Here is a 21937-nt window from a genome sequence, read left to right as displayed (position 1 = left end):
AAACATACTAAAGATACGAAAATCACTATCAGTCCTGAAAGCATTTTACAAAGTGGGTTGGGGCCAGGAGAGAGATGGCTGAGCAGTGAAGAACACAAACTAGTCTTGCAGGGATAATCCAGGCTGGACTTTGAGCACCCATTACTGGGCTCCCAACCAACCTTCTGTAACTCCAGTACCAGGGAATCTAATGGCTGTTTCTGAACCCCGCACTCACTATGCAGACAAACCCTCAAACACATAAAAATCAATAAAATTCTTTAAAGTGTGTGTAAAAAAACTAATGCTAAAATTCTCCTGAACTGTGCAAATACAGAAATAGGAACATTTACTAAATTACTACAAAGTAATTTCATAAAATGTTTCTATGTCTGAAAGAGCTTCTGCCTCCTTTTATGAAATATAGTTTTGTTGAAGCTGTAAAATTACAAAGCTCACAAATTTAGGAAGATCAAATAGCTATGAATTATAACTAGAAGCCAAGGAACACCAGGCGTAGTGGCACAATCCTGTCTTCATGGCTATTCTGGAGGCTAAGGCAAGAGAATCACACATTTGTGAGTCGTCTGGTCTTTAGAGTAAGCTCGTGGGCAACCTAACTAACTTAATAAAACTTTGTATCAAAATAAAAAATATAGGCTGAGTATTTATCTCAGTGGCAAAGCATTTATCTAGCAAGTGTAAGGCTCTTAGTTTAATCAGAAAAAAAAGGAAACCTTGCTAAATTTCCCTGGGCTTATTACCCTGGATCAAGCTTCCTCTGTCTATTCTATATTACTGTCCACTCTTGACAAATGTAAGTGCAAAATTACACAAATTCCACCGATTTGAGTCTTGATCCCTGGAGATTCTTGCACCATATAAAATTTACACTAATTTGTACACTTTTATTTCGATAATCTATGTGTTGTTGAGAGTGTGTCTGTTAGCCACGAAACCAACGTGCGTTGAGACGTCTTTTCTTCCCTACAGCTCCTCTGCATAAAGGCAAATCTGTTCCATTTGTTACAAGCTACCTCTGCTGGACCTGGTGGGACAAGTCTAATCACAGCTACTCAGATGGCTAAAGCTGGAGGATGGCACATTTTTGGGCAGCTGGCTAGAGTGAGTTCCAGGCCAGTCTGGAAACAACGAGACCCTGATGAAGCTCAATGGAATAATAGCACATGCCTGACATGAATGAAGCCTTCCATTCAATTTTCTGGACTGTGAAAAACATTTGCTCTCCCTAGAATGCACCTGTCTTCTATAAGCCAAATACTCGATCCTCACTACTCTCTCCTAGATTCCCATCATGCACCACAGTTTATAACTCCAACCACATCCATTCTTTCCCCAGTTGGCACTCAAGCATCATTAACATTACCTTGTTCTTTCCTACCTTGTGTGTTCATATCCGTAACAACCTAACTGACGGACCTGGCCTCCTCCTGATTACTTTCTACCACACCTTACACTTCTACTAAGATATTACACTTCTCAAAAGCTGCTGACCTACTTTATTTTGCTAACTGTAAAACAGGGGAATCTGGTTAAGAATTGGCCTTCAGAGATTCCGTTTACTTATGTTCCCTTTTTAAAAATTCCCCATAATAAAATATTTGGAATCCTACCCTCTAAGACTCTCCATCATGATGCCAAGCACGAGAGGATAAATTTAACTATAAACATTTTCAGTTTTTTTTAAACCACTAATGTTTTCACAAGTGAAAAAACTGAAGTCATACACCTCACTGCCTGGAAGACAGGAAACTGTCCCTCCCTGGGGTAACCAATTCTCAAAGTTAATAAAGGCCCCACCAAAGCATGCCTTTTAATACATAAATTAACCAAGCAGTAAGTTCTCTCTTCCTTTCTTTGACTTACATCCTAGGAGGAAATATTCCTCTGCCCTAGTCATCCCAGAGCCAGGTACCAGATAAATGCGAAACTATTGAAAATAAACAATGCAGAGCTTGGGCTGGGGATTTAGCTCAGTGGTAGAGCGCTTACCTAGGAAGCGCAAGGCCCTGGGTTCGGTCCCCAGCTCCGAAAAAAAGAACCAAAAAAAAAAAAAAAAAAAAAACAATGCAGAGCTTTTCAACCTCCATCCGCTACTTTTCTTGTAAAAAACTCAAGTGAAATTCTTAACCTAAGAGCTCTTTCCTTCCTGTCTTCTGCCTGTTGACAACTTTAATGTCTTTCCTAGGTACTCCAGCATCGCCTGGCATGTATAACAGGATCTCCTTTACTTATGAAGGGCTTTTAAAGATTTATTTTATTTTGTGCCGTAGAAATGGCTCAGTGGTTAAGAGCACTTGGTAAAGTCCTTCCAGAGGACCTGAGTTCAATTCAGGGCACCCAAGTCTAGCTGCTCATGATGATTTGCTTTCTTTTATGCGAATGAGAGTTTACCTTCTTGTGTGTTTTGTGTACCATGTGTGTGCCTAGTTACTGTAGAGGAGGAAGACAAATACTGGGTCCCCTGGAAGTAGAGTTACAGCAGCTTCTGAGATACCTACCGCATGGTAGGTGGGAAGCGAACCCAGGTCCTTTGCAGGTGAAGCAAGGACTCTTAAAATGTTGAGCCATCTCTTCAGCTTCAAACATTATGAAATTTAAGGGTGACTGTTAAGAATATAGACATTCTTGCCCTCAAATATAGTCCCTGTATCTGGGGTCTATGTATGCTGCCCTAGTAGACCAAGGCCCCAGCATCCAAGAAGTATTCAGGATCCTCTCCATTGATTCAGTCCAAATGCTAAGATAGCAACCTCTAAGAATATGCTCCCTTATTTAAGAGGTTGGGCCCCTGCTATCATTAAGGTACTTAGAAAACAACAAACCACATCAAGGCAAAGAGAACAAGCTCCCGTATTTCCCAGAGCCAATAATCTAAGACCTGCCAATAGGGCCAACTTCTTAAACATGTCATCATTTCCCCTAAAAACATTAAAGAGTAAGGATTAAACCTTAAACACACAGGCCTTTGGTATATACTTCAGATTCAAATTATAGCAACACAATGGGAATGGCAGTTATGAATTCAATAACATCACAAAGGAAGAGCTGCCTGTTATGTCTAAAAGGAACCTCAAAATGACAAGTCTTGTGCTCAGTTCAGGCTGCAGTACAGGACTGCTTTGTTAACTTTTATCATTCCTCAGGAATCTGTAAAAGGATTCTCTCTTCCAGGAAAAGCCACTTCCTTATTGACCATAGCACGCAAAAGTCTCTGGGCTGTGAGTCCCTCCCCCATCACCTACACTTCCAGGCTATTTCAGTTCACAGGATTCCTTCATCTCACTTTGCAGCTAGCAGCTTTATTTTTTTTTTTTGAACCCAGGAAGTTTTTTCCCACTGCTGCTTTTTCTCTGCCCGTGACAGTGCCCCTCTCCTCTGCCCCACAGAGGGAGCCCTAGCTGCTTTGTACTTCCCCAAACTGCTAACTCTTCTGTGTCTCACATCCCTAATAAAAACCTTCTTACCTATGGATTGGTCACTTTGGTAGATTTTCTGCTCCCTTGCTCACACTGCCTAGATTTAAATTTTTCTGGTTACTATAAGATAGATTTTAGCTTTATCAAAGAGGAGAAAGATGTCAGGGATTCTAAAAGTTCCAGTCTCTAAAGACACTGATGGATGCTAAAGTTAAGGAACATCTATACAAAAACCAGACGATTGTCGAGCACTTCAAACACTTCCTTAAAATAAAAATGAAGTGCAGTTGGACTAGAAGATACACACAAATTCATGTGTAATCTGAATCCTTTAGAAGTTCACCTTCTATGGAGTGAAGAAATAATCATATATAAAAATTAATATAAACTATGATATGAAATGTACTGCTATTTAACATGTGAAATGCTATTGAAGGTGATAAGCAGTAATCTAGGCAGCCTTAACTAAATGTAGAGGCTAGATTTCTTTTCAAGTACATGATCCTTACCTTCTCAAATCCTTTACTCTGGTCAACTGCGTCACTCATTTTCCTGAGGCTGGCTTCTTAAGCAGACTTCTCTTACATTTCTTCTTTAATTTAGAAAAGGTTCCAAGCCTGTAAAAAAAAAGTAGGGAGAATATTATAACCATGAGCTCATTATCCACCCTAACAGCACATTTATAAAAAGAATTAAAATTCACTTTGCATGTCCCCAGGTGAATTCTACCCTTTGTTCCACAAATCTTAACCACTGTCTTTCATATGGTGCTTTATCCTTTTCATAATTCTTTCTGAATGTTTGTAATACACATATATTTGCTCATAAACACATGCATATTTATGCACACATTAAATGATACAAACAATATTCACAAGGAATTATGAAAAAGATAAACATTATATAAAGAAGGATACACGCAAGCGTGTTTTGAGTGTGTCCATGCCTTTCATTACAAATGTAGTAGATTGTTTTAGTTTTTCTATTCTCTGTATTTCATGGTCATCACCCAATCTTTGTACCTTTGCAAGACATTGCAGAAGTTCCTCCATCTTGTAATCTTATTGAGACTACTTCAGTTTTAACTGAACTTTTATCTCCTTGATGGAGAATTCTAGGGGAAAACATCTAACTCTATTCTGGGAACCTGAGGTCAAGACACCCAGCTAACTTAGTTTCTGCTAAACAGCCTGCTTGAACTGAACCCTCTCCAGATAACTGCTTATCTCAGCTTTTGTTAAACTGCTAGCTTGTGCATAAACCTCTCTCTGCAGCTACATAATGAAATACTGAGGACATGGCTTTTGCCATTAAAAGCCTCTTGCTCTAAATGCTTATGGCTACACTTGGGTCCTTAAATATCTACCTGAGTGTAACCCCTGCTGACTAGAATTAAGATTTCCAAGTGCTTATGAACCATGTCCTAATAGTCATCGCTGGGGCCTCCCCTAACACCTTAATGATTTAAATGGTTTATTACAGATATATGCTATCACAGGTATATACTATAGGGGCAAGAATTAGACTCCCTAGATGTGATCAAAGACCATTTACATATATAACGTTAAGATGAAGTAATAGGGGATAAAGATGGACCCTTCATTCACTGACTGGCACCCCAATAAAGAAGAGTCCTAGAGACAGAGATCCAAAGCAAAACACTATATGAGGATGGAGAAAAAGATTAGAATGTTACATTTGCAACCCAACTGTTGCCAAAAATTGGTGTCAACCTCCACAAGTCAGCATAGCGAGAGGAAAAGACAAGATTCCTCTTACCACCTCCAGAAAGAATCAATTCTGCTAACAACATAATCGTAGATTTACAACTTTCAAAACTCTAAGCAAATGAATGAACATCTATCATTTGAAGCTACCCAGCTCATAATTGTGTTACAGCTGCCCTGGGAAATAAGCAACATCCTTTCAGCAGGTCTGCACTTGCTGGTGACAAGCCATTCCACCAGGGAAGGAAGATGTAGTGGGTTGAACTGCCTTGGCTTATGGCAGCAAGGAAGCAAAAGCAGAAGTGGTCAGCGTTCTGATATCTCCTTCAAGGGCGCGTCTCAAATGTACTAACATCTTTTCAAAAATGTCCCACTTACTATTCATTCCATCACCTCCCAACTGGTCTAACAAACCGCAACATCTCAGCCCTTAGTTAATATTCAAATCACAAGCACAACACCTACCAAGTTAATGAAGGCTGGCTCTGCATAGCCTTTCCCCCTGTTGCTGCAAACCAGTGGTGCTCCAAGGTTCAAGTGTTCAGAGCACTTAAGAAATCTCGACTGAAAGTCCACTTTAAGGATCTCTGACTCAATACGTCTAGAGTAGAGTCTGAGAATATACACTTCTAGCAAACTTCCAGCTGCTCCTGCTGCTGCTGCTTCATACTTACCCATCAGCATTAGCTTAGTGTCCTGGTAAGCTAGCTGCTTTTCCTTTGCAAGATGAGGCAAAAGCACAGAGATATTTAAAAATGTGGATTGATGTTAACATGAAACAACTGTAGTGTATGCAAGTCAAACTTTTATTTTTAACATGAACAAAAGTAATCCTATGTATCTATATAAAAGTTCATCATGTAGTCAGATGTCTGTTGGTGATATCTGTGTATAATGAACTTTAGAACAAAATTAATTTTATGGACTACTAAAAATTAGACAATGAATGGAAAAAAAAACCACTTCTTCTTCCTCCATCCATTTCTTTCTTCTGGGCTTTGCAACTGTAGGAGGAAATAAGAGATAAGCAACACTTGTATTTCCTTAGAATGTACTCCTGACACTCTTGTCAATTCTATGTATTACCATTGTCTCTCAATATTTCCCTGCTGTTTCCCTAACAGATCCTTAGGTATTAGAGTATTCAAATTTCCCTGCTGTTTCCCTAACAGATCCTTAGGTATTAGAGTATTCATGAGTTTGGTAGCTTCCATAATCTGATTATATTGACCTCACTATCCTACTGGTAACCACTCGTCAAGGCCTGGTGTTCCTTTCTGACTGATTCTCAAAGAACAAATTTTCTTATGGTTATATACCAACCACACACATTCCCTAAGCCTCCCAGTTACTCCACTATCATCTCCTCAAAATGAGACTTTCATCTTTTTAAAAAAGACTTTAAGAAATTTAAAAATTAAAATCGAATTACAATTTTAATCTCATTTTAAATGAAAAACTAAAGTTAAAGAAATTAAATGAAGGGGTTGGGGATTTAGCTCAGTAGTAGAGCGCTTGCCTAGCAAGCGCAAGGCCATGGGTTCAGTCCAGTCCTCAGCTCAAAAAAAAAAAAAAAATTAAAAGATGAAGAAAATTTTAAGAGATTTTCATCTCTTTAAAATCACAGATCTCGAAATGGAAAAAAACCAGAAACAAAAAGAGAGAAAGATGAACATGAAGATATAATGGCTGATTCCCAATTCAGTATAAACAAAATCTATTTTTTTAGTTTCATGTCATTTGAAATATTAAAGTTAGGCTGATAATTTACATATGAACCACAGCATGTGAAATTTCTTCAAACACTTAATTTGCCAGCTGTTATCACCTGTTTCAAAGGTACTATAAGAACAATATGTGATACTATGTGATTTCCATGGCCACATTTCACTGCATGATCCTTTACTGGTCTCCACTACTAAGTCTAACAACTTCTCATCTGTACTAAGTAATCTAGTTACAATCTAAGGGACAAGCATCTAGATACTATTAACTCTTGTTTAACTTATGGCTATTAAACTGCTTACTGTATTAGTCTAATATTTAGTAATACAAAAAATTTACAAATGTTTAGCTAACCAATAGTATTTTTAAACAGATGATGCTCTTAGCTACAGGAATGTTAGGAATGGTTAGTTAGTAAAGCCAGTACCTGCATCCCTAAGATTAGGGGCCATCTGCAAAGTCCAGATTATTTTTAGGATCTCCATCCAGGTTTTCAATTTCATCGTCATCATCATCGTCATCATCTTCTTCCTCCTCCTCCTCCTCTTCCTCCATTGCAACCTCTTCATCAGCATTTTCACACCCACAGCACATGGTTGCCTTAGAGTGCACTGGTATAGACATTAGGAAATTAGGGTGCTGTAAGAAATAAATCACCTTACATTTCATTTCGTTCTTCCTTAAATGAGAGTCAGGAAAACCTGGAGAATATGAATATGTGAGAAAGAGTATTTTAGCAATGCTGTGGTCCCAAGTGACAGCCTAAAAAAAAACAAAACAAAAAAACCTTCACTTTAACCAAGCAAGTAAAAGATCTGTACAATAAGAACTTCAAGACTCTGAAGAAAGAAATTGAAGAAGTCCTCAGAAGATGGAAAGATCTCCCATGCTCATGGATTGGCAGGATTAATATAGTAAAAATGGCCATCCTACCAAAAGCGATCTACAGATTCAATGCAATCCCCATCAAAATACCAATCCAATTCTTCAAAGAGTTAGACAGAACAATTTGCAAATTCATCTGGAATAACAAAAAACCCAGGATAGCTAAAACTATCCTCAACAATAAAAGGACTTCAGGGGGAATCACTATCCCTGAACTCAAGCAGTATTACAGAGCAATAGTGATAAAAACTGCATGGTATTGGTACAGAGACAGACAGATAGACCAATGGAATAGAATTGAAGACCCAGAAATGAACCCACACACCTATGGTCACTTGATTTTTGACAAAGGAGCCAAAACCATCCAATGGAAAAAAGATAGCATTTTCAGCAAATGGTGCTGGTTCAACTGGAGGTCAACATGTAGAAGAATTCAGATCGATCCATGCTTATCACCCTGTACAAAGCTTAAGTCCAAGTAGATCAAGGACCTCCACATCAAACCAGACACACTCAAACTAATAGAAGAAAAACTAGGGAAGCATCTGGAACACATGGGCACTGGAAAAAATTTCCTGAACAAAACACCAATGGCTTATGCTCTAAGATCAAGAATCGACAAATGGGATCTCATAAAACTGCAAAGCTTCTGTAAGGCAAAGGACACTGTGGTTAGGACAAAACGGCAACCAACAGATTGGGAAAAGATCTTTACCAATCCTACAACAGATAGAGGCCTTATATCCAAAATATACAAAGAACTCAAGAAGTTAGACCGCAGGGAGACAAATAACCCTATTAAAAAATGGGGTTCAGAGCTAAACAAACAATTCACAGCTGAGGAATGCCGAATGGCTGAGAAACACCTAAAGAAATGTTCAACATCTTTAATCATAAGGGAAATGCAAATCAAAACAACCCTGAGATTTCACCTCACACCAGTGAGAATGGCTAAGATCAAAAACTCAGGTGACAGCAGATGCTGGCGAGGATGCTGAGAAAGAGGAACACTCCTCCATTGTTGGTGGGATTGCAGACTGGTAAAACCATTCTGGAAATCAGTCTGGAGGTACCTCAGAAAATTGGACATTGAACTACTTGAGGATCCAGCTATACCTCTCTTGGGCATATACCCAAAAGATGCCCCAACATATAAAAAAGACACGTGCTCCACTATGTTCATCGCAGCCTTATTTATAATAAATAGCCAGAAGCTGGAAAGAACCCAGATGCCCTTCAACAGAGGGATGGAAACAGAAAATGTGGTACATCTACACAATGGAATATTACTCAGCTATCAAAAACAACGAGTTTATGAAATTCGTAGGCAAATGGTTGGACCTGGAAAATATCATCCTGAGTGAGCTAACCCAATCACAGAAAGACATACATGGTATGCACTCATTGATAAGTGGCTATTAGCCCAAATGCTTGAATTACCCTAGATGCCTAGAACAAATGAAACTCAAGACGGATGATCAAAATGTGAATGCTTCACTCCTTCTTTAAAAGGGGAACAAGAATACCCTTGGCAGGGAAGAGAGAGGCAAAGATTAAAACAGAGACTGAAGGAACACCCATTCAGAGTCTGCCCCACATGTGGCCCATAAATATGTAGCCACCCAATTAGACAAGATGGATGAAGCAAAGAAGTGCAGACTGACAGGAGCCGGATGTAGATCGCTCCTGAGAGACACAGCCAGAATACAGCAAATACAGAGGCGAATGCCAGCAGCAAACCACTGAACTGAGAACAGGACCCCCGTTGAAGGAATCAGAGAAAGAACTGGAAGAGCTAGAAGGGGCTCGAGACCCCTTATGAACAACAAAGCCAAGCAACTAGAGCTTCCAGGGACTAAGCCACTACCTAAAGACTATACATGGACTGAACCTGGACTCTGACCTCATAGGTAGCAAAGAATATCCTAGTAAGAGCACCAGTGGAAGGGGAAGCCCTGGGTCCTGCTAAGACTGAACCCCCAGTGAACTAGACTGTTGGGGGGAGGGCAGCAATGGGGGGAGGGTTGGGAGGGGAACACCCATAAGGAAGGGGAGGGGGAGGATGTTTGCCCGGAAACCGGGAAAGGGAATAACACTCGAAATGTATATAAGAAATACTCAAGTTAATAAAAAAAAAAAAAAAACAAAAAACTTTCACAGGACCGATTTTTCCATTTCTCACCTCTAGGGTCTCAAAATCCCTAATCTGTTTGTTATAGTTTTTAGGGGAATAGCACTAAATGCTAATTTGTCCCCAAAATAAAACACTGGTCACTAGTTTTCAGACTCTCCCACTTTGGGCAAGCTCTGAGCATGGCCTACAAATATGTAAAAGCAGCAGCAAGGATGAAGAACTTTAACACTCTCTCTCTCAGTACCTAGGGTTACAGGCGCCATTTGGCTGGGTTCCAACTATCAGAACCTGGCCTTATCATAATCCAGCCTTTCCTGCTAACTTTGGGATTTTGCTCTTTTTCTTGCCTCCATGCTGCTGAAGGACCTCCCATTTCCAGTGCACAGGATATCATAAGGCCTGGGGGCAAAGGGCAGGATGGAAGGCCAAAAGGGTATGTGAAATGAAGATCAAAAGGGTAGAGGGCACAGGGGAAAGGGAAAGGAGGAGTGGGAGGAGGGAGAAGCAAGAGAGGGGACGAGGGGAGATAGAAGAGAAGCCGATAAGGGAGAAAGGGGGAAAGGGAAGAGGTAAGAGCACAGTGGGAAAGGGAATTGAGGGAGAACAGAAAGTGGGCATGAAGATAAGAGGGTAATGGAGGAGGTAGGGTGAGAAAGGGGGAGGAAGCAAAGGGAAGAGGGGACAGAAAGGAAGGGGAAGATAGATAGGAAGAGGGACACATAGGGGAGAGTGAAAGGGAAGAGGGACTAGGGAGGTGTGGAGAGATAGACAGGGAAAGGCAAGAAAGAGTGAAGGGAAGCATGGAAACTGGGGTTAGGGGAGGAAGTACAGCAGGCAGGGGAGAGCAGTGAGATGGAAGGGGTAAGGGAAGCAGGGAGTGGGAGGGGCTAAGAGGAGAAAGACGGTTGACAGGCTGGAGAAAGGAAGGATGGGAAAGAGAGGTGGGAAGGGAGACAGGGAGCTAGGAGCAGGGAAGGAAATGGGAGCAGTGTTCTGAAAGGTACACAAAGGCGAACAGTGAGGGAGAGGGGATCCTGGAAAAGAAGGGCATTAAAAAGTTAGCATCGAGGAGAGGAAAGCTGCATGACTGTGAGCAGGGAGAGGAAAGGGAAGAAAGGAGGGGTACCTGGGGCAGGGACAAGAAAGGCAAAGGGAAACTCGGAGGGGGGGTAGGGGATCCTGGAGAACAAAGTTTAAGGGGGTGGGAGTGAGGGGGAGAAGGGAGAGGTAAATAGCAAAACGGTGAGTAGGAAGGTGGAGGGGAGCCAGGGAAGGAAAGGCACAAAAAGGCCAACAGGGGAGAGCAGCGAGCAGGGAGAGGTAAGGCTGCTAAAATGGAGCAAGGATGGGGAGGAGGGTAGGGAGAGGGAACACAACGGGGCTAGGAAAGGTACACAAAGGGAAACAGGGAGCGGGAGGGAGTCCTGTAAAGGAAAGGTACAAAAAGGGGAGCAGGGTGGAGGAGGGGAGCGCAGGAAAATGGGAATAGGGAGGGGGAGGAGGGAAGTGCTAAAATGTAAGTGCAGTGGGGGAGAGGGGCAGGGAAAGGTAAGGCGCTAAAAGGGAAACAGGGAGGGAGAGGGACTCAGGGAAAGAAAAGGTGCGAAAAGGGGAACAGGAAGAGGAGGGTTTCTGGGAGAGGAACAAATGGGGAAGCTTGAAGGGGGAGGAGATCAGGGAAAGAAAAGGCGCGAAAAGGGGGAACCAGAAGGCCGGAAGGGGAGGGTTTCAGGGAGCAGGAAGGGGAGGGTTTCAGGGAGCAGGCAGCAGGCGTGAAAAGTCGAGCAGAGGGGGAGGGGAGCAAGGAGAGAAAAGGGGAAAGGGGGAGGATGGACTGAAGTTAGAGACTAGCTAGGCAGGAAAAGGAAGGACAGGAGCAAGGAGAAGGGGGATGGGAGGAGGCAGCTAAGGACAAGTTAGAGAGGAAAGGGGATAGACATGGGCAGGAGAGATAGGAATCGCTTCCAGGAATGACCCCAACTGCAATGTAGTCTTTACTACAGATGTGGGTAAAGAATACACCCCACCTGAATCTAGAGTAACGACCACAGGTTAACTCACCTGTACAGGTACCTAAGTCAAAGACGCAGGTAGCTCCAGCACTCATTTCCATGCCCATCTCATCTTCTGATTCATCATCCATTAGGTTCTCCAATTCCTCATCATCATCATCGTCATAGAAGTCATCGTCGTCGCCATCTTCATCGTCTTCATCCTCATCGAGAGGGGACCTGCACTTGCTTTGCCTGGCAATCCAGGCCACATCCCTTTCATACTGCTCCTCATAAATGGCATCTACGATTAACTGGAACGCCAGAAAACCTGTCGTGGCGACAATTAAGATAAGCCACTCCAGATAAGGCATAACTTCTTCCAGGGAGTGCCGGTCGAATAAATTGGACCTATTTCCATCACCTTCACCACCTGAGCCATTGTGAGCCTTGTCTGGCTTATTGTTATCAGACATGGCACAAAAGAACACCAACTGGGAGCTGTACTAAGTGAAGATAACTGCAGAGAGTCGCAAGCGAGAAACCCACCCCTTCGACCTGCTCAGGGCTATGGCGATTACACAATGCATGCTGGGAGAGCAAAGGTGGGGGGTCCTCCCTCCTTCCTCCGGAAGACTTCTGTACTCAGCACGGGGAAGGGGGGAGGGGTAGGGCGGAGTGAACTCTGGACTACTTTTTTACGCGGAAGGGTACAAATTTGAACACCAATGATATTCTAGAGTTGGCAGAACTGGCAAAAATTCCTACCTAAGGCTCACAACCCCCCACGAGAACATTAAGCTCATTGGCTGAGAAATTAACATCCGGAGAACTCGCACACCCAATGAGTGATCAGGATCTTCACACATCTAGCCTCTTTTTGAGTCTCGGGTTCCTTCCATTCTACCGTGGCAACAGAGCTGTTGAATAGTGTTACTGCACCGCAGATTCTTTGGTACAGAGATCGGCCTGTTTTGCCTAGTCTCCTAGGGACAACTTGTAACAGAAGGGCTTTTAACATGAGAAAACATAGCGATATGTTATTACCAATCCCCAAACTCACACCAGAAAGAGAATGGCCATTTGCATGTGTTAACAGTATTAAAAATTGTTCGTGACCATTTCAGCGAAACTCATGACACCGAATATACGATGGCCTGCAACTTCAAAGGCTCCAAAGCTTCTCCAAGGGATTCGTGGTCCAGTCTCGTCCTTCACCTCCACCAGTTTTGCCACACAAGCCACATAGGGTAGAGTCCTAAAAGAGGTGGACACAGCACGAGAGATACACAGGTCAGGGGAGTGCAGGAGGCGCGAGAGGGGGGTGGCAAAAGTACAGAAGTAGCCTCCAGGTGACTGTAACGGAAAGGCTTGTTGGCATTGTAGTGTACCTGCATGCTATGACATTGGTTGGCCACTTTCAAATAAGAACACCAAAAAAAGCCACAGTCAAATGTATAACTATGGACTGTTTTGCTCTCAGGACACAAGTGGCCTCAGATTTAAGAGTTTGTTTTTACTGTACATATTAATGACGTACTATGTTTAATATAGTACATGTATACATGTTTTCTTTCAAACACATGGTAGATTGTGAGTGTGTGCGTGTGTGTGTGTGTGTCTGTGTCTGTGTCTGTGTCTGTGTGCGCGCACGCGCGCGCACGCGCGCGTGTTTAGGAGATTCATGATGGAGGAAAAAAAAGTGACAGACGTTTTTAAAAAAAAGGAGATTCATGAAACCAGAAAGAGAAACATGCCATGGTTGACAAAAATTTTTGTTTTTGTTGTTTTTTTTTTTTTTTGAGACAATTTCTCAGTACAGCATTGGTTGTTCTGGAACTCAAGTCTACAGACCAAGCATGCCTTGAACTCAGATATACCTGCTTGCCTCTGCCTCCTGAGTGCCGAGATTAAAGGCATGCACCACCCACAATCCCTGTGTGGGTGTCAAAATCTGAAATGGGAAAGAGAAAGTCTGTAAGACATAAAAACAGCAGTGGGCTAGTGAAGAAATAGGAAGGGGGCAAGACAGAGGTAAATGGGGCCTCTGGGGCAGAAAGTCAGAGAGGAAGACAAATATGATCAAAATATGAATGGAAAACACTTAATATACTGCATTACAAACCTAAGAAAAAAGCAGAATGGTGGTGGTGTAAGCCTTTAATCCCACCATGCAGGAGGCAGAGGCAGGTGAATCTCTGAGCACTAGGGCAACCTAGTCTACAGGTGGACTTCCAGTTCTCCTGAGGCTACACAGCTGAGGCTACACAGATAAACCCTGTCTCATGAAAAGAAATGATAATGATGACAAAGACATGAAAAGAAATGATAATGATGACAAAGACGACGACCAGGACGATGTTGATGTAAAGTGAAAGCCAGGAGAATAGTACTTGGAGTTGCCTGACATATCTTCCAGGGGAAAAAGGTCAGAAAAGAGATTCCGATGCCAGGGTAATCCTGGAATATTGCTTACCAGATAATCTCTGAGGAGATTTGATACTTGAAGGGAGCTACATCTGAGTTTGCTCTTAATTTGTCTGTTTTATTTATATTCATTATAATATTTATTTATTTTCCTTTGGGTAGTTTTAAGCCCAGCTTCTCATTTTTAATCTTTTAATTTTGAATTTTTGTTTAGAGATACCCCTCCCCCACTTATGCTCCTCTTATCAGAGTAACAATTAGCCAGAGTGGCCTCATACTCAATAGCAAAATAAGATAGTCTTAAACCCCCAATCCTCCTACTTCCCAACTGTTGAATACAGGCGTGCACACAAGGCTAGAATTATTAAATGTATAAATGCATTTATTATGTTATCATAAGTAAGGTAAATTTTAGAAATAGAATTTGTCAAAGCAGAGAAAGAGTATTACGTTGCTCCAAATAGCATATATCATTTATATACATAATCATAATTAAATTGTTTACTTTTTTAAGTGTGGTTACCTACAGTTATTAGTTTCCCTCTGAATGCCACAGAGGAGAATTAGTTGTATTTTTTGATTCTTCACAATGCATTTTAAAATTTTTATTTTCTATTGCATCTTTTACTCATTGTCAATGAATTTGTACAAGTTTGTGTCTGAAGCCACAATAACACACCTGGCATTAGGGGTGGGCCTGAAGCATTAGTCCCTGAACTGACACCTGGCATTGACCTAGAGCACAGGGTCAAAAACCTGACAGTGCTGTATTGAGCACTAAGTGTTTGTAATCACTGGATCTGGGAAGACTCTGGGTTCCAGGTACATGCTTGACGACTAAGATGCAGGCTTCAGCCTGAAAAATAAGTCAAGCCGATAGAGGTCCAAAGAACTAAACAGTGTGCAGGTGTATCCACTACGAATGGCCTGGCCCTGCAAGAGAACTTCAGCATGACTATGAATATTATTCTAATATTATGGATAGCCTGTCAGCTAAGACTATTGCTCTTCAATATCTAGTTCGTTGAGTAGGTTCAATTTAAAGAGTGGTTTGATTTGTATTATTTTGAATTTTTGAGATCTTCATGTGGTTTTGTGTGTGTTTATTGTGTACAGATAAACATGTGGAAGTATTGCATGCATGTGCTTACCTGTGCATTCGTGTGTGTGTGTGTGTGTGTGTGTGTGTGTGTGTGTGTGTACCTGTGTTGTGCATATATGGAAGACAGCCTCACACAACTTTAAGCATCATTCCACAGGAGCTATTTATCTTTCCTCTCACCTGGGGTCTCTTACTGGCCTGGAACCTATAAAATTGGGTAGAGTCTGTGACTCCTGAACCCCGGTGAGTCTCGGACTATCCTTCAGTGGTAGTACGAGCATGTCCCACCATGCCTAACTTTTTTTAAGGTTGATTTTAGGGATTGAACTTCAATTTTCATGCTTGCAAGGGAAGACTATTATTGACCACGCCACCTTGCTACCCTTCATTATTGAAGATTTTCTTTATTTATGACTATCATAAATTGTATTTTATTTTAGACGGTACCCAGGATAAACAATCAGGAAAAAAATAAGATTAAATAAAAAGGGGTGCATGGATCAGACTGTGGTTTCTGAGAGTAGAAACATCCACATCTTTTTAACAGTTTAGTTTTTATATACACCAAAGGTAGTGTGAGCATGCTCAAAAGATCCAGCGCCTTGTGATATGCTAATTTTGCGAGGATAACAGATGTGTTTGGAATGGACCTATAGTCAGAAAGTCTGCATGTATCAGAAAAGGATCCTGACCAGTAATGTCAGAAATGCTGAGGACCAAATGCATGTTTGAGAGCCCTTGATACATAGTCTTACTCAGAAAATGATACATACAAAGATAACAGTGGGATAAAATGAGAGCATACACCTTGAACACATTATGAGAACTCCGTGTCACAAGGCAAGGAAATGTTCCAGTCCCGAAGCCCATTTCTATACTGCTATGTATAGCCCTACAGACTATGAGTTTTGTCACAAATTTATATTGACAGATTTTCAAATGATCACTAATGTTATGTTCCTAGGATAAAAACCACTTATTGTGAGTGTGCCTGCATACATGCCTGTGTGTAACTGGGTGCATGCATAAATGCCTGTATATGTTTGTGCACGCATTTCTCTCTCTCTCTCTCTCTCTCTCTCTCTCTCTCTCTCTCTCTCTCTGTGTGTGTGTGTGTGTGTGTGTGTGTGTGTGTGTGTGTGTGTGTGTGTGTGTTTGGGATCCATCTGTGGTTCCTTATTTTCCGTTTCCTCCCTCAGGGTGTCCAGGCATTGGGTGCACATCAGGCTGAAAGGATGAAGCAGAGTCTGGAACAGGTGGGGTCTGCAGGATCCTGGACCAGCTTGTAGTGAGTACAGGCTGGGGGTGTATAGTATGGGGGAGGGGGTGGATGGAAGAGGTGGGAGTGGTGGGGTGAGGAGAGGTGGGGTGTGTGGGAGTGTGGGGGTAAGGCCTTTCCAGTGAGGGAATTATTGGCATTTTCCTACTTCCCTATATACAAAATAATCTTAAACTTTTCAGCATTGTATTCTCAGACATATATATTATTTAACACCTAGGGAATTTTTTGTTTCAGCTTTTGTCTAAGTGTCAATGAAGAGAATGGATAAAAAATACAGCATAATATTATTTGGACAGCAGGGGAATGGGGATCCGTTCATTTGTGTTAATGTATGCATCTGGAAGATATTATGTTACATGAAGTAAGCCATGTAGTGAAAAAAGACACATATTGTATGATAGTAATAGAATCTATTAAAAATAAAGTATAAGCTATGAAACACAAAACCAAAAAACCCAAAACAAATGACTTCAAAGTAGGAGAAAATAGAAGCATTGAGGCAGCAACATGTCTCAGTTGGTAAAGACATTTGCCACAAAGTCTGAAAATGTAAATCTGATTACTGGGATACTTGTGATGGAAGGAGAATATTAACTTCTGCATATTGTCCTCTGACTTCTATATGTTCACATAGTATCTACACACACACACACACACACACACACACACAGAGGGGAGGGTTAAAACAAAGAAGGAAATAGAGGTTAGCCATTATTGGCCAAACAGGAGGAATATACTCAAGAAATATATTGCACAATGTAATGACTATGACTATAGTTAACAATAAAGCTTTTACATGCTGATCGCCAGTGGAACCAGCACTATTTGTTGAAAATGTTGTCCTTTTTTCCACTGGATGGTTTTAGCTCCATTGTCAAAGATCAAGTGACCATAGGTGTCCTTCAACAGAGGAATGGATACAGAAAACGTGATACATCTACACAATGGAGTATTACTCAGACATTAAAAACAATGACTTCATGAAATTCTTAGGCAAATGAATGGAACTAGAAAATATCATCCTGAGGTAACCCAGTCAGAAATACACACATGGCATGCACTCACTGATAAGTGACTATTAGCCAAAATTCTCGAATTACCCAAGATACAATCCTCAGACCACATGAAGCTCAAGAAGGATGACCAAAGTGCGGATGCTTCAGTCCTTCTTAAAGGGGGGAACAAAAATATTCACAGAGGGAAATATGGATACAAAGTGTGGAGCTGAGGCTGAAGGAAAGGCCATCCAGTGACTGCCCCACCTGGGGGATCCATCCCATCATATACAGACACCAAACCCAGAGAATATTGCTGATGCCAAGAAGTGCATGCTGATATAGCTGTCTCCTGACAGGCTCTGGCAGAGCCTGTCAAATACAGAGTCTCGAAACCAACCATTGAACTGGGAACAGGGTACCTGTTGGAGGAGTTAGAAAAAGGATTGAAAGAGATGAAGAGGTTTGCAACCCCATAAGAATAACAATATCAACCAACCAGACCTTCCAAAGCTCCCAGGGATCAAACCACCAACCAAAGAGTACACATGCAGGGACCCATGGCTCCATCTGCATATGTAGCAGAGGATGGCACTGTCAGGCACTAATAGGAGGGGAGGCATTTGGTCTTGGGAAGGCTTGATGCCCCAGTGTAGGGGAATGTCAGGGCGAGGAGGCAGGAGTGGGTGGGTGGGTGGGGGAGCACCCTCATAGAAGCAAGGGGTGGGGGAGATGGGATAGGGGGTTTCTGAAGGAGAAACCGGGAAAGGGGCTAACCTTTGAAATGTAAATAAAGAAAATATCCAATAGAAAAAAATAAAGGACTTAGTATTGCAGAGGAGATGATAAACCATTTTTGTTATGTTAAAAATAACCATAATGCTTCATCCCTGGAAATTGCTAAGAGTAGATTTTAAGATTTCCCAAGTAAAAAGTGATGTTTTAAGCTAATTAATGCATTAATTGGATCAATTTGACCAGTGTATACCCATTTCAAAGTATCATATTTACATGATAAATATATACTTTTATTTTGGTTTGATGACAAATTATTTAAAAGGAAATTAAAAGCCTGAAGGTTGAATGGACAGACAATAATACATTGATGGGCACTAAGACTTACCTAGAGAATTCAGACAGAAATTTGGTTTACATTAGCCATGAACAACACTAAAGCTAAAAAAAAATCTCAATAGAACATTAAAATTAATAAAATACTTAGGAATAAATGTATCAAACAACCCAATGTACATCCACTAATGAACAATATACTTATTGAATCAGCTTTGTAAAGTTAATATGTCCTTGCATGGCATTGGACATATAACACAGAGACATAAGCTACATATGCTGTGTTTTGATTCATGAGAAATATTAACAAGTAACAAGTGTGCATAGTTAGAAAAAATGCTAGGAAAAGGGATTGAAAGTGGGCACAAGAGATAATTTTGAGATACCAGAACTGTTATAAAATTGGGTAGAATGTGATATTTGCATGAGTGTAACTTTAATAAGACTATAATTAAAGTGAAATGTTGTTAATTTTAATTCAATATATGCTAGAATTATCTTTTATGAATGATGATTTTTCTGCAGCTGTGGTATTCTGAGAGTCAACAGGCGATCTCAGAGGAAAGATAATGATATTCTCACATACTACCTAGATTCGATGTCCTCATTAGTGTCATGTCCAAGTCCAAGTGCCTAATGTATTCTGTTCTGTCTCACCCATTCATTAGTGTTAGCACTGCGAGTCATGTGTGAGCCAATTAGCTATGATGCAAGCTTATGATACATTTAAGTTGTCATAGAAAGAATGTGTTACTCTTGCAGAAAAAATATCATCTGTTGCTATTAAGTGTTTACACATGGTTTAGGGGGCTATATTGAGTTTCAGATCCCTTTTGCTACATGTACATATTGTTTTCTAGTTCTCAAACAAAGGCAGAAACTGTTAGTGGTGCAAGAAAAAAATCAGAGTGATTGATTATCCTTTTTGTCTATTGAACACATCATATTCACATACCACTCCCACCGTCTTTCTCTGTGTGTGAGGTGCATGTGCATCTGAATGTTGTAGGGGCATGTGTATATGAGTGCTGTGTGTGTATGAATATATGTAGAAGTTAGAGTTCAGCTTTGGATGCCATCCTTGATCACTGGCTACCTTATGTTTTTCTAATACTGTCTCTTACCGAACTTAGGGCCTTCCACCTGGCTAAACTGGATAGTCAGCAAGCCTGAAGGATCCTCCCGTTTTCACCTTCCTAATACTGAGATACTAATGCTTGTTGCCATATCTACATTTTAATGTGCATTCTGAAAATCGAAAGTCAGATCCGTATGTTTGCACTGCAAAGCACTCTGACCTATTGAGTCACCTTGCCTAGCTATCCTTTAGAAAAACAAACCCCCTAGTGATTATTGTTTAAGGATTACTGACGTAATCTTTTCAACACTAATCTATGTGCGCATGTGTTCACTCTGAGGATTTATATGTATGTTGCAGTCTGCAATGAATGATAATGCCGAGGTGATTATTATTCTGACATTCTGGTTTTTATGATAACAGGGGAATGCTATAGCATGCCCAATTCTATAGCAGTCCTATTGAAAGCCTACAATTGCTTTGATTGCATGTATGTGTGTGGGTGTGTTTGAAGAGTTTATATTTTATTGAAGAAATTGTGTTGATGATCTCCTTTGCTTCAGAGAAATGGTTAGCTCCCCATGGGTAAAGCTTGAAGTATTTGAGTCACCAGTTACTCATTCATTTCTCTTGTCTGTGTGCCTTAAAATAGCCAGGCATTTGAGTGTGGAACGCTCTTTAGGCTGTGACATTTTTCAATTGGATTCAATTGATAGACACAGAATAAAATTTGTAACTGAAATTAGAAAGAACATTGAAGTACTCTCATTTCAGAAATAAGAGATCATTCTTATACTGATTTATTTTAATGTGCTTTCATTTTACTAAAATGAATTTATTTTATTTAATAAATATACTAAATACTTATCGATGCTTAGAATACTTTTAGTTTAACAGTAAGTACTCAGATTCTCCCTTTAATTTGACTATTACTTGTTGGGATAAAACTGAAATATTTTCAGAGACCTAAAAATTTGTCTTTTACATGAAATATATATATGTATATATATATATAACTATTAAATTTTACTATTAATATACAAGGCTAATCCAAGTATTCATGCTGTATCCGTAAGGGGCCAAAATTGCCGGAATAATTTTATTATTAAAGTCAATTGTGATTTGTCCTTTTATTACTAAAGCATTATCTTTCTTTACAAATTTTAGGGGAATTTATATTTTTACAAGTCTTATTACAAGAAACCTCAAGATAAAAGTTTCAAATATCTATTGGAGTCCAGGAATAAAATTGAGAAAAACATTTTTCATGTAACTATTATTAAGAATCATGTTCTTATTTAGGGAGAACTCTATAGTTAACTTATTTTTTTTTGCTCTAGGCACAGGTTAACTAACACCTGGGTGGAGAATATCAAGATATGGCATCCAAATGAACACTTTTTACAAGTTATGTAAATGAAACGTATGCTTTCTTTAGTTATTCTCTTTACAGTGTAAATGGTAGAGAATAGATCTTTATTTTTGTTAGAGACATGGAAATGTAAAACTCATTATTTGTACATTTGGCTTTTTGATGGAAAAAAATAGAAACCATTTAATTTATTGCTCCTCAATTTGGACAGGTGAATAGTCATTGTTTGTAGTTTTTTGAGGGATTAGAGGAAGAACTTAATAAGCCTGAGTTGCTTAAGCTATGCCCTTTTTCTTATTGATGCTTGGCTGGTTCTTGGTAGATAACCTCTGAACTCCTCAATTATTCTCTCTGATACATTTGTTTCTGTATTTCTTAGCCTTTGAACCATTCCAGTTTTGTTGGATTGCTTACACTGATTCTATCAATGGGACTTGGTATGAGTGACAGTTTCTTTCCTGGAAAGGGGACTAGAATCTCAGTCATAAGTGATATTCCTGGACTTCAAGGATCAGATGACTATCCCTGGCTCTTATACATCATTTCTAATAAAATGAGATGTGTTCACGTGTGACTTCTCTGGGAAAATTGGAAGCTTGAACCTGGCTTCTCTTGCACCTAACTTTATTCATGTCTCCTCCTTGGTGGTAATGATTTGCATTTGTTTAATATAATGAATCATAACTTCGTGTAGTATGAAAGCTTCCTTGAAGTCTTTGGGTTCTTCAG

The 21937-nt window shown here is 40.4% G+C and overlaps 1 protein-coding gene and 1 long non-coding RNA gene across 4 annotated transcripts in view; one reads left to right on the top strand and one right to left on the bottom strand.

Moving 5' to 3' along the window:
* Positions 1-5931: 5931 nt before the first annotated feature.
* On the bottom strand, positions 5932-12553 carry Trap1a (tumor rejection antigen P1A). Of its 2 annotated transcripts, XM_063280301.1 has the most exons (3): positions 11952-12553; positions 7299-7482; positions 5932-6150 (listed from the first exon to the last, which is right to left on the bottom strand). In XM_063280301.1, the coding sequence occupies exons 1-2, from the start codon at positions 12355-12357 to the stop codon at positions 7313-7315; spliced, it is 576 nt and encodes a 191-aa protein (XP_063136371.1). In that variant the 5' UTR covers positions 12358-12553; the 3' UTR covers positions 5932-6150; positions 7299-7312. The 2 variants fall into 2 exon arrangements, with proteins under 2 accessions (XP_063136371.1, NP_001395801.1); NM_001408872.1 differs by lacking the exon at positions 5932-6150 and having other exon boundaries at positions 7302-7482; positions 11952-12513.
* A 241-nt stretch (positions 12554-12794) lies between these two features.
* The window catches only part of LOC103690886 (uncharacterized), a 40639-nt gene continuing 31496 nt past the window's right edge, over positions 12795-21937 (top strand). For both annotated transcript variants that reach the window (XR_010061343.1, XR_010061342.1), the window contains exons 1-2: positions 12795-13174; positions 16610-16666. This is a non-coding gene — a long non-coding RNA (uncharacterized LOC103690886). The remainder of the gene's footprint in view (positions 13175-16609; positions 16667-21937) is intronic.

This window comes from Rattus norvegicus, chromosome X (assembly GCF_036323735.1).
Source record: "Rattus norvegicus strain BN/NHsdMcwi chromosome X, GRCr8, whole genome shotgun sequence".
NCBI classification, from domain to species: domain Eukaryota; kingdom Metazoa; phylum Chordata; class Mammalia; order Rodentia; family Muridae; genus Rattus; species Rattus norvegicus.
This window is presented reverse-complemented; position numbering and strand designations above follow the sequence as displayed.

Bases quoted from the DNA above. Each gene is read 5' to 3' on its own strand.
- Trap1a (XM_063280301.1), bottom strand. From the start codon at position 12,357: ATGTCTGATAACAATAAGCCAGACAAGGCTCACAATGGCTCAGGTGGT. The intron at 7,483-11,951 runs GTGAGTTAACCT...TGTCTATACCAG, and splicing joins TGACTTAGGTACCTGTACAG to TGCACTCTAAGGCAACCATG.